At 39.1% G+C, this 13,134-nt stretch overlaps 1 protein-coding gene and 1 long non-coding RNA gene across 2 annotated transcripts in view; one reads left to right on the forward strand and one right to left on the reverse strand.

Moving 5' to 3' along the window:
• The window catches only part of CHRNB4 (cholinergic receptor nicotinic beta 4 subunit), a 12,532-nt gene extending 786 nt beyond the window's left edge, over positions 1–11,746 (reverse strand). The window contains exons 1-5 of the mRNA XM_021546798.4: positions 11,623–11,746; positions 6,918–7,063; positions 5,116–5,160; positions 4,881–4,990; positions 1,423–2,395 (exon numbers count right to left, since the gene is read on the reverse strand). Of these exons, the coding sequence (XP_021402473.1) occupies positions 1,423–2,395; positions 4,881–4,990; positions 5,116–5,160; positions 6,918–7,063; positions 11,623–11,746 (1,398 nt within the window). The remainder of the gene's footprint in view (positions 1–1,422; positions 2,396–4,880; positions 4,991–5,115; positions 5,161–6,917; positions 7,064–11,622) is intronic.
• LOC146766493 (uncharacterized) overlaps positions 1–13,134 on the forward strand; it is a 40,006-nt gene that overhangs the window by 2,935 nt on the left and 23,937 nt on the right. The window contains exon 4 of the long non-coding RNA XR_014957561.1: positions 1–13,134. This exon is cut by the window's right edge and continues 23,937 nt beyond it. This is a non-coding gene — a long non-coding RNA (uncharacterized LOC146766493).

The following is a 13,134-nucleotide window of genomic DNA, read 5'->3' on the forward strand; positions in this document are numbered from 1 at the left end:
GGGATGTCTTCACATCAGTGACTTTATCATCCTTGTCAGTTGAATCATGTCTGATGTTAGACCATTACATATTTTTCCTTCGGTGCACACTTTCAACTCCCACTGTTGCTAATGGGAATTGAATGCTTCTGCAGTCAGACCATGTAAATGTACATGAACAGTTGTTATCAGACCGTTGTGATGAGGAAAGGAAGCAAAGAATAAAGTTATGAATCTAGAAAAATTACATGTAATATCAGAGTGATATTTCCACTATGTGAAAAGCAGTAAGTGGATTTTCAATATATAAAATGCTCTTGAAAATTGTTCTTACTATCAAGTGAAAGCTTTGTAGATCCTTTAGTGTGCAACACATCCTTGCAAGAATTTCTGAGCAATTAGAAAACCTTTTCCTGCACTATGAAGTCAGCTTCTGTTAAGTCAGTTTCAATGTTTACAAGCTCATGTCTAATGTTAATAGCTGAACTTCTTTATTTACATTGACAGTAATTTCAGTTAATAGAAAACATGAACTACTCAGCAGCATGCTTCTCTAGGGACTGCTGCAAGATCAGAAACCAGACTTTATTTAATCTGCTTGGCTGAGGGAGGAGAAGCACAACAGGAATAGAGAACCTGGAGTCTCACTGTGGTCTGGATTAGAGAGAAGACAATGGTAGGTCTAAAAAACTTGTCTAAAAAAAACCCCTGTGACCCACCTGAATTTCCCAAGAATTATTCACAGTGCTTCTATCAGCTCTGTTGTGCTAGTTGGTGGCCTGTGAGTAGGGCTATGGGAATAGAGCAGCAGCACAGCTTAAATAAAGTATTTCTCCTAAGCAGTGATGAGTCTGGTATATATATAAATAATGAAAGAAGTGTCACCTCTGCTGAGGTTTTTAATCCTACCCACGATGGTTGCAATATACAGACAGCTGTCTTAGTCTAGAGAGGGTGTTTGCAAAGGGCTTCTACCAATTTTGCTAAATCCTCCTGCTGTGCTTGGTCAGGTAAATGAGCATGAGCTGCAGGTACGTTGTTTCTGATGAACTTGGCCTGGCCATGGATTGAATCACAGTCTTACTGATTCATTGTGCTGAAAAATATTCTATTTCTAACCTAGAACTGAATATTGTTTTCTTCCCCTGCCAATCACCATTTGAATGTGACAACAAAGTTTTTTAAGTGTGTTTCATAACTTACTGGGCAATCAGCAAACTCCTTTTGTAGAAGTAGCCATGTTATTTATCAGGAGAGTATTTGCAGTTATCAAATTGCTGTTCATTAATGGCATAAATTATTTCCTTTTACGTGCTATATCTAGAATCTCTCTCAAATCTTGACAATAGCTAGAGTTCAAATATGCTTTCTGAGGAATAGCATGTTACCAAGGAGGACAGAAGATGAAGTTTGGAAGGACAGGGATGTCTCATTTTTACTTACACTCTGGTCGTTGTCATCGCTTTTCATGTGCTCTGCTATAAAACTGACTCCATCAATTGCTTCTTGCACTTCAGGAGAAAATTTCGCACCTGTTCTTAACCTAAAATCTCGATGACTGCTGACATTGTCAGGTGTCTCAGAGACTTTCATATCATATCTTTTGGCAGAAGCTGTATTCAAAAAATAAGTAGAGTTCTTGTAGAAGTCAGATGGCTCCATACAAGGATTCTCTGCTTTTGTCTTTTTGCATTTGCATGGCTTTTGCCGTGGAGAATTATTTTCTGGGCGCTTCATGAACAGATAGGCTGGGAGTCTTTCAAGGAAAACCAGCTTTACCCAGGGGGGCATAGTGTGAGTACTTGGAGATCTGTGGTGGACATTGAGCACACAGACACTGGTAACTATTGAGAAGGTCACCAGAACCATTGTAAACATGAGATACTTCCCAATCAGTGGAACATCTAGAGATGTTGGAGGGACAATTTTGGAGATCAGCAGCAAGAACACAGTCAAGGCAAGCAACACAGATATGCATAAAGTCATTTTTTCACCACAGTCTGAAGGCAAGTAGAATACTAGGATGGCTAAGGATGTAATTAGCACACAGGGAATTATAAGATTGATGGTGTAAAAAAGTGGTTTCCTTTTAATAATGAAGTCATAAGTCACATCAACATAATTGGGGTCCAGAGGGTTTACAGTCCTTCTTCCTGGGAGTGCTACAATGTCCCACTCTCCGCTTGGTGTGAAGTCATCCATGCTCGCCATGGAAGTCTTAAGCACCATATCAATTTCTGTGTGGTCGTATGTCCAGGACCGGAACTTGAGGGTGCAGTTTTGCTGGTCAAATGGGAAATGCTTCACCTCAATCTTGCAGGCACTTTTGTAAATGGCTGGTGGTAACCAGAGGATGCTTCCATTGTTCTTTACAATAGCATTTGTGTACAGCGAGACCTCATACGTGCCATCCGCACTAATGAGAGAAGAGAAAGGGGAGGAAGTGATAAAATATTAGAAGGAAAAATAAAGATCAAAACAGAAAAGGTCTGACATTCTTGATCTTGTGGGCCCAAGTTGTTCTGAGACTGAAAGTTTAGTAATACTATTATTCTGAAATCTGTGCTGTAGGGAGCTATAAAAAAATTTGATAGGGAGATCAATGTATGCATTTCTCCCAGTCAAAGAGCTGATTTTTGGTCCAATACTTACAGGAAAAAAAGTTTTAAAATTATTATTCAATACCAAATACACACCTCTGTTTCATTCAAAGAAATAAATGTATTTTGTAAATGTTTGCTCAAGTAATTAAAGCTTCCTATATCTCTGAAGGCTAAGCAAAAATGAGACCATCCTATGTGAAAACTGAGGTACCTTTGATCTGGAACATAGCCACTGCTAAGAACACAGAGTAAAATACTCCTACAGAGTAACACACTCCTAAATAACTTGGACAGGGAAATAAGGATGAGCGGCATTAGTTAGAAATGCAGGGAAAGTGTGGGCAGAGGAAATATAATTATATGGCTTATAATTTATTGCATCACTCCAGTTAATGTTTACTTATTACAAAACCAGAGCAGACAAGCCACGGTGTTCTTAGCGCCCGCAAACAATCTTGGCTTTGTATCTCTTCCAACTGCTGAACTTCCACCAGGGGACTCTTCTATGTTCTGTATGTTCTGATGGTCCGTTTACCTTAGGGAAACGATGATTATCAGTCCGTAGTGTCTTCTCTGGCTCAATAGTCTGGGCCAACAAGGTAGGGCTGTTTAAGCCATTAAGTATCCCAAAGTAGTGTTTGTTGACAAGGCATCATGGAAAATAGTTACTTCAGTGCTAAGGGTGATTTTTTTTTTTTTTTTTCCTAAGCAGGGAAGCGCTACAAGTATCTAAGGCTTGGCACATGTATCTGAATCAGTTATATTTGACCTGGGGGAGGCAATGAGTGCCTGGCACTGAGCTGAGACGTTTGCAGCTAATTCATGCAGACAGTGAAACAACCAGATGTGGGAGTGAGTGGCTACAGCCACTAATAGGGGTTGCTAGTTCATTGCCAATAAAACAGCTCTCTTTTGAAAAATGAATAGTATATTAGTTCTGACATATCTGTACTCCCCGAGTTAGCTTTGCCATCGTGCCATGCCATATGCTGGGCAGAATCCTGGGGCAGGAGTATGTGAGTTCTGGTGCTGACTGTGCTGTCTCAGTGGTGAGAAGAGGCTGGGCTGCACTCTCAGAGCCCTCTGCACAGGCCACAGACAGAGCTGTGGGCATGGGGACATGCTTTGTGTTTTCCTGAGCACCTCAAACTGATTGATGCCTGTGAAACTCTGCTCCAGCAGCAGGAGGTTACATGGAGCTGTCCTTCAGCTAAAATTTAATTAAAGCTTTGTACTAATGTAGAAATCCAATAGAGTGAGGCTTGTTCCTGTGCATTTAAGAAACCTTTTGCAATGATTCCTTTCTATTTTTGCAAACTATTAAATGGTATTGCTTGGCCAGTAGCAAAAAGAAGCAGAGGGCAGAGGCACAATTTACCAGAACAAGCTTTGAGCAGGCAAAGTACATCCTAATCCACTGGCTGAATTATTTTGTGACTAATACATTAGATTTAAGTGTTCATCAAATCTGGTTTCCAGTAGTAGGATTCCAAAGACTTAACTCAGTTAAATATAAACTTCCTGGGGTTTCCATCTGTATATGTTCATAAATCATGTGTTCATGAATTCATTGGTTTTCAAAGTATCATAAAAGTATAATTTTGATTATTATAAAAAAAAGTTTATCATCCACTTCAAGGTTTTGCTTGAGACTTAAACCAAAGCAAAACAAAATTGTCTATTAGGCGTTTGTTTGAAAGAGGAACTGAAGTATATTTTACTCAGTACTATAAAGCAACAGGGTCAAATGTTGACAGATTTATTATGTATTAATAGAAATTTTTTTAATGCTTTATGAAAATTGAATATAATTTGGCTTTCTACATGAATGAACTGGAGTTATGGGATGTGTGAACATTGTAATAGATTTGTGTCCTGGGATCTGTGCTAGAAGAAGGAGTGGGGGAAGAAGGAGACAAAACTGTATCTCAGCCCCTAAGATGTCTGATAGGACTCCAGATGTTTTCTTGCAACTCCAATTATACCTACAATTTATTCTTTCCATACAGTCTATTTGCATATAAATCTGTCTCAGTTGTGAGCCTTGTCATGGATCCTCTGTTGTAATTGCTCACGCTACAGACATCTTCCAGCTCTGCTGGAATTTCTTTAACCAGAGAACTGATGTTCCTAAAATTATCTTTGAGCCCAGCAGGCCAGTCAGATACACTTGCTACTCTCTAAAAGTGACAAAATTCAGTTTTAAAATTTTACCAGACCTACTTCATTGTTTCTGATGTTTGTTCCTTGGTTAAAATTTTGTTCATTGTCTGTGTAAACTACACGAGTTTTACTTACTTATTGTAAAGCACAATGTCTGGCAACCAGATGTGTTTTGCAGGTATTCTCAGCTTATTTATTCCTTCATAGTCAGAGGGCTTCCAAGCCAGCCGATAATCAATCCACTCCTAAGAGAAGAATTGTACAGTAGTGATGGGAGTGTCCAGACCAGCACTAACAGAACAATTGTGTGATGGAGTGAAAGCAGTTTTATTTGTGGTTTGCAAGAGCCATTTCTCTGTAGGTTTGTTACCTGGTTTAGCCAGACGTTTGTAGTCATGATCTGCTCCCGTTCATTCTGCAGAGAAAAAACAGAGACAAAAACTGGCCTCTAAAATGTTTCACTTTATTGCAGTAATAAGATTTATTCAGTTGGTTTTTGAGCATAGTTTTGTCTAGTGTATTTCAAGACAGATATTTCTCTGAGGTATGATAGCCAGTCTTGTACACATACTGATGATAAATAATAACCCTATAAATGTAGAATTCCAAATGCCCTTTAACAAGAACGGTTATGGCAGGAGTGAGTGTAGTTATTTGGAAAGAATGACCACCACCTCACTAAGCTGGTTTCCTCCCCGACCCCACCCCACTTCTCCACCTTTGATTTGAAACAGGAGGAACAGCTGACCATCAGGGAGGCCTACATGAGGTTGTGTGAGGTTGGTGTAAGGTTTGCCATGTAATCTCTCAGCTGGCAGGCTCTGTTTTATGAGCTGCTGTCTCTGGACAGCAGTCCAGAAGAGAAACCTCTCTGTAGAACATCTGTCAGGAGGATTTCTGCAGGAGAATGAGTTAATTCTCTGATCCTGAAGATTGTTGGAGCCTACAAGATGCCTAATTTTGTTCTGCTCGAAGTGTAAGGCTATAGAGGGATAGGGACTGAGCTGTGCTGGTCTTGGTCTTTGCCTATTCATCCACCTTGCTGATCATCACAACCTCTGGAGAAAGACACCTCCCGTTTTATGCTCAGTATCTGCAGTCTGAGGGGACACTGTGCTCGTGGTGGTAGTGCAGGATGTAAGGATGCATGTCTGTGTCCTGATGGAGTTCCCCAGGAGAGAGAGCACTTAACTAGAATTATCTGGTATACATGTCATTGAATCCTGTGTGTATATGTATATACATCTCTGTGTATCTAGATATATTATATCCAGTTGCATGGGTGTATGAAGTCTCAGATGTTTGTCGTTTCCCTTATGTTCCAACAGTCTTTCTCATTTCCTCTTGAATTTCAGAATATAAATTTTTTATGTCTCTAAAAGTTTACAGCAGTACAGGCACTAGCCCTTACACAAATTCTGACAGGGAGGCAGTCATCTGTATCTTCTCTGTCATCCAGGGAGAGCAGCAGAATTGAAAGCCCCAGTTCAGGAAATTATTCCCACTTATATACTGGTTCTCATTCCCACTGCAGTTACTGTTAACCTCTCTTAGTAAAGATGTGTTTATACCTTGGAATAACTGTCAACCACATACTAACCTTGTGGGTGAGAGTGTCTTTTAGACCCACCGAAGTTGCTTTCATGAGGATTGTTTTACCCATGTTAAGCTATTCCAGCCAGAACTAATGTGTGTTTTTCTTTACAACATTCCAGTGTTCTTTATTAATATGCCTGATATGTCTTGTGATTTGGATGTGGCTTTGTAGCTTTTTTTCAGGCCATTGAAGCACTTCAGTAGAAGATGGATTACCGTTCCACTGATAGTGGATGGTGTGCACATTGCTGCTGTGCACTGTCCAGGATAGGTCCTGACCTGGGGTAACTTACAGTAGCTGTACTGAAATCAGTGGAATGATTTTGAATTTTAGATAGATGGAATTGTATTGAATGAAGATCTGGGCCTCATCCTTCAGTGCCTAGGCATAGGCTGATTTCTCCATTGTAGCTCCATTGTGAGGTATAAAACCAGTAAATTGTGTGCATGGGCTCTGCCTATTAATAGTGTTACACAAATTAGAAGAGAGCAGAGATGTAGCAATACCAGCATAACTATTAATTAGTGCTGTGCAGGTAGTATTGAATGCAAAGGCATAGCCTAATTTGAACTTACCACACTGATGAGCTGTGCCAGGGAAACCTGCAGTTCTATGGATACCAACTGGGAGGAGTTGACAGCTGGCCGAATTAACTTATTGTATCTGTCAGGACTCAGAAGGTGGTTCATTAGTTTTTCTTCAGCATCCGCTGCCATGCTTCCTGTAAAGCATCACAAAACAGGATTATGGAAGGGAGACTAAAGTGACATGATGTAGGGCTCACAGAATATCTGTGCATCAGATCATCTTTAGGAAATAATGACACCTTTTGATTTTCTAAAGACAGGAGGATATGGTGCTTGCACTGGTATCTGTTCTGCTGAAGTTTACTGTCTTTCACAGAGCACAGATCAAAGGAGATCTTTCAGGTTTTTTTGCAATTAAATGTGAAACTCAAATTGGTAGATACTTTTGGGATTACACTCAGAAATAGAAACTGGGAGCAAACCATCCTCTTAATAGCAGGGGAAGAAGAATTATTCTATGATGCAAAGGGAGGGGTCCATCTGTGACTTCTCTCTTTAGTGCAGTAACAAACAGAATCGCAGGTACACATACAAATGTAAAGACTGCTTTATGTAAAGAAAACCAGGGGATAAGCTTTAGGAGCCATAAAGAGTTTTTTAATGACTGGGGACTCTCTGGTAGTTAGTGATGTTTCTGTTTCAAAATTTGAAAACCCAAGGCAATATGTTAGACTTACTTTATGTGGAAGTAAAACCTGATTTGTGGACTAGCACAAATATGGTAAACCTTTGCTGAAGCTGGAGTCCTGTGACTACAAAATACAGTATCTACAGATTACTATCAAACAAGCCTGAACATTCCCTGTGGAGCAGAGCAGCTTCTGGCACAACCCCAGGGTCGTTTATTCTGTTCTCATGTTCTTTGTGTGCTTTTTAAAGTCACCCCAGTGCATTTTCAAACCACTGTTGACCACCTGACCATACTGATGAGCTAAGTCCTGGTAACATCCTGCCAACAAAACTGAGCCAGAGACATTGTGCTCCATGTTGGGCAGGTCTGTGTTGTGATGCTGATGAAATGACTGTGTTAGTGAAGGCAAGTTCCAATACAATGGGTAGAATACCTATTCCATAGAAAAGGTCACCTAATTCAGCTCACCTAATTCACCTCTAGACATTGCAAAAATTAGGGTAGTATCCTTACAGCATACATGCTTTGTTATTTCCCAGAGCAATTTCACACAGTAAAAACACTGACCATGCAGTATTTTAAATCTGTGGAACATTAATTTGCTATGGGGTTTTTTTATGTTGTAGCATATCCATGAAATCTGGGGAAAAGCAGACATCAAAAACCAGTATCAAATAAGCAGCCAAAGTTTGTCTGCATGTCTAGAAGGCACCACATTTCCTTGTGAACTGGGCTGCAAGTTGATAGGCTGAACAAGTCTTTCTTTAAACTTGAAATTCTTCTGAATCCAACTGAGGTTAAAAAAATACCCTAAGACGCCTTCTTGTTTCTGATCCAGCAAGAAAGTGGAGTGAGGTAAAAAGAAAGATTATCAGAGATTTCACATCTAAGAACAACTTTTACTCAAGCTCTGTGGAAAGGTTGAGGTAAGCACCAGGCTTGATTTAATTCTTTTAAGACCAGCATGGGCTGTGGCCTGGTAGCCCAAATTTTTCACCTATACTTAACTAAAACATGGTTCTTCAGAATAGGTTTTTAAATACTTTCCAGGGCATTTGGGAAAACAAATTTGGATGAATGTATCTGTGTTTGGGTCAGTTTGTTTTTTGATTTGCACTTGCTTTGTACCTCCCTGCAAGTCATTATAAAAGCCCTATACCACATGATCTTTTAATATGACATTTGTTCTCAATGCAAGGTGCCAAATCAAAAGCTTATCAAGAGTTAGAGCTATGATGAGTTTTGCTAAGCTTCAGATTCTGGTGTGGTTTTCTTGTGTATAGCAATCAAGGAAAAGCTAAATTTGATACTGTGAAGAAAAGAGGGCCGTGTTCTAGGAGTTAATATTCTTGTGGTTATAAGGATAGAAGTCCTGTGGTAGTTTAAAAGAGAAGGTTTTTTTTATTGTGTTCTTTGGTGGAGTTTTATGTTGGGTTTGTTTATAGTAGATTTTTTTTGGTAGACATTCCCACTGTTGCATATGTAAGTGATGTAAACATATGGCTATAATTAAAATATAAATAAATCCTCAGTTGATTTGTTTCATTCAGTGGTCACTGAATTCTGTTAGCAAAGATGTGAGTTCTTGGTTGAATTGTTAACTCTGTTTTGACTGCAATGCTGCCTTTGTCTGTGAATATTCCTGCACAGAGAGTATTTGCTGAACAGGGAGTAAGGAGCAGGAACTGTAGAATATTTGCAGAAAGCTAATTCTGGATATGTAATTAGTTTTTACTCTGAAACCTGCTTTTAGCAATCACAGTCACCTGGTCTGCAAATCCAAACATGGTGTGGGGTCTGCATGTCTGATGAGAACAGCTCAGATTTCCAAATACTGAGTGTTAATAAACTTTGTGGATTAATGACAAACCATGACTTCAATAATAAAAAATATTTATTCAACAATTAATCCCTTTGAGAAATTATTACCTGTTCTTAGTGAAGGCATTCCTTCACTAGGGATAATCCTTTATAAAATTCCAGCCTTCGTAACTTTGTAATCAGAAATAAAGGGGCTGCTCTGACCTGTATCATACACCACTAGATGTCAGCCCAGCACTGCCTTAAAGCTTGTTAAAACCAATCTCTGTAAATACTGGCGAAAAATGAGTGTTTCTTGTTTAATTTTTACAGTCTACTTTCCATTAACAATCTATATATAAACCAGATGGCAATTAATGAGAACAAAATTACCAGGCATCGAGTTTCATCTTTATGTGCATTGTGTGACAATAGCCAGGCCTTTGAAATGTCTCTTTTTCCTCTCAGGGTTGGAAGAAATGGAAGTGCAGTTTCCCCCACAAACTGTTTTTTTTTTTTTTCCAAATAGCAGTAATCACCAGAGATGTTGCAGATGGTAGATTGATGCTTTTAGACAAATTATTTTAACAACAATGATCAAGCAGTCCTAATTTGAGAGTGGAATATCTTTGTGTACTGAAAGCAGTAATAAATAAAGCCCACTGGGGTGGATCCTGAGCTGGGGAAATTATTTTAGCTTCACTGAACATGCTACACATCTGCTCTGTGACAAGGAGAGCAATCACCACATTCCTCAGCAAGTTTGTTTTCTCTGTGGGACTATGAGCATTAAAAAAAATTGCACCAAGCAGCTTCCAATTTCACAGCAGAAGAAACTAAACTACAGACTTCATTCACTCTGCTGTGGAGAATTTCCTTTATGCATAGTCTAATTTAAATACATAAAATGAAATAACTAGACATCCTGTGCTATGCTGTTTGATTTCAGTGTAATAACAAATTCGTTGGAGTGATTTCCACAGAAAAGAATAAGGACCAATGCTGAGAGATACAGGCACATTCACTGTTGTTACTGTCTACATTTCAAAATGTAACATAAGACGTATTTCTAGTGTTTCTCTGAACTCAGCTCTCATAATAAATATTGAAATGATATTTGTTTAGAAGTAGCACTGTAGCATGTGTTACCATTTTAATCCTTTACTCTCTCACAATAAGTGACATACCAAGTTCCCCTCTGTAATTAGTAGAGAGCAAGTAAGAAGCAGCAATGAAGCAGTCCCATTATCTTCTCTCAAATTACTTCATGATGTTGTTACTTCCCAACATACTCTCAAGCAAAAAGATTTTCATAACTTCTTAGAAGAACACATGCTGATTTGGAATGTTTTTGTTCCAATGGAAGTAGCAGTGAATTTACTGCATTTGAAAGATTTTTAATTTTTACACTGCAGTTAATTCCAAAGAAAAAGGAAATACTCAGTTGTTTAGAAGTGTATAACTTAAAAATCTAAAGTGGGCCCTCACTCTCCTTTTGTTACGAAGTAGATGTTTTCTGAAGTTGCCTTTCAGAGATGGAAGAAATAAAACAAGTGTGGAATGAATATACAAAAATGGGAAGTGTGTGATCTGATGATCTTGGTTTCATTTCAGGCAGTTTCTCCCAGAGCACTTCCGAGGAGCCTCTCCATGGGAAGATGCTCCCATGCTAAATGCCCTATTTCATGCTGCTAGCAGGCTGTTGTGCTGGCTAAAACATATTCAAGAAATCCTGACAGACTGAGGGAAACATTCTTGTATAAAAGGCATATATGGGTTTTGTAGCCTATATTTACATATGATAACTTAATTTAAACTGTTTCCATTCTAATTTTAAAAACTAGAAAGTATGAACTTTGCAAAATATAGGAACTTGAGAAAATAATGGTAGAAGGATGAGATCTGTCATATTTATGGATCATATCATGGTTCATTTTTTTCTCCTTCAGCACAATGTGCTTTTCCTATCACAGATGATCCTGGGAGCATCTAAAGGGATGTTATTTAGTCATTATCATTGTCATGTCGTACAGTTATGTAATTTTATATCCATACCCTGTCTGTCCATATTCGTCGTAGTGCATGTGCTGATACCAAACAAGCCCAAAACAGCACTAAAATAATTTTATACATTCTCTTAAAGTCAGCAATCTCCCAAGGTGATGGTTACAAATTGTCTGTGAGCTCATGTCACTGCCCTACCTCTTACCCCCAAAAGCTCCCACTGTTCTGAAGCTGTAGGAGAAAGAAAAGGTCACTTACCATTCAGACAGAAGGAGCCCACCACAAAGAGAACGAGGGTGTACATTTTCCTCATGGCAGTAAGAAGATGTGGATTACTGTTCTTCAGCTTAGACAGCTGGCAATAGGCTCTGTTGGCAGGCATGCACAGGGAAGAGATGTAAAAGCAAACCTGAATCTTGGAGGTATGAAATGCCTGGAAAGAAACAGACAGTAGGACCTGACAGAAGCGGTCTGCAAAGTGCAATTTTCGTGAGCATAGTGGTCCCTCCCCCTTTGCAGCTGTTTAAAGAGCTTTGTGAAGAGGAAAAGCAAATAAGAAGAGTGAACATAATGTGATAATGTTGAAAAAGAGGAAATGAAAGAGCGAGCTAAGGGAGATGATGTGCAAAACACAATAGCTTAATTCTTGCTACTAGATGACATTTAAAAGGCTTTCTGATTAATGAGTGCAGTGGGTAAGAATAGCTGTGTGAGAATAACTGGTTAAACTTTGTGCCATAAAACCTCCTAGTGTCGATAAATTATAGCCCCAGCAGAGGGTTGTTTTCTGTGTCAAGAGAGAAAGTTTATTACCTACTGCCAACCCTTTTCCACTCCAAGGCCCACACATGTGATCTCTTTAAACTACAGCTCCAAAAACTTTTTGGGAGGACCAAGAGAGGAACAGAAAATTTGTTGTCATTAGCATCTGACAGGATTTTTAAAAGAAAGCCAGAGCAATCTGTGGTGAACTAGCAGTAGGGGTAAAGACACTCCAGAGGACCATGAAAGAAATTCTGTGGAGTGCATCTTTTAGAGCTAAAGGGTTTAGCAGACTATAGAGTGTCATGTGTTTTGGGACTTGCTATGGGAAGATTTGTGTAGAAGGAGGGGGCAAGAAGGTCTTATGTGCCCTTTGCAAGCCCTGTAGGAGAGGCTGAAGTCCATGGATATTAAAAAAAAAAAAAAAAAAAAAAATTCTCAGCAAACTGTTGCCTTATTTTAAACATACCAACATTAATGTGCTGGGTTTGCTGCAGATCTTAATTAGTAACTTGAGCCTGGTATCAGGGATCACCTGATACCAGCTGCAAGTTCCTGCCTGTTATTTTCATTTTTCTTTCTGCTTTCATCACTCCCTTTTCTCTCTTATTCACTATCCATTAGCTAGAATTGGTTTAAATTGGGACTGTTTAGCCTGGAGAAGGTTCTGGGAGACCTTCATGTGGTCTTTGTGTACTTAAAGGGTCTTATAAGAAAGATGAGGACAGATGTTTCAATAGGACAAGGGACAATGTTTTTAAACTAAAAGAAGTGGATTCAGTCTAGGTATAAGGAATTAATTGTTTACAGTGAGGATGTTGAAACACTGGAACTGTTTGCCCACAGAATTGGTAGATGGTAGAGGCACCGTCCAAGGAAACAGAGTCAGACTGAATGAGGCTCTGAGCAATTTGGTCTAGTTGAAGATGTCCCTGTTCATTGCAGGGTGGAGATGGACTAGATGATCTTTAAAGATCCCTTCCAACAGAAATTCTTCTATGATTCTAG

Source organism: Lonchura striata, chromosome 10, assembly GCF_050655825.1.
Source record: "Lonchura striata isolate lonStrDom1 chromosome 10, ASM5065582v1, whole genome shotgun sequence".
NCBI lineage: Eukaryota > Metazoa > Chordata > Aves > Passeriformes > Estrildidae > Lonchura > Lonchura striata.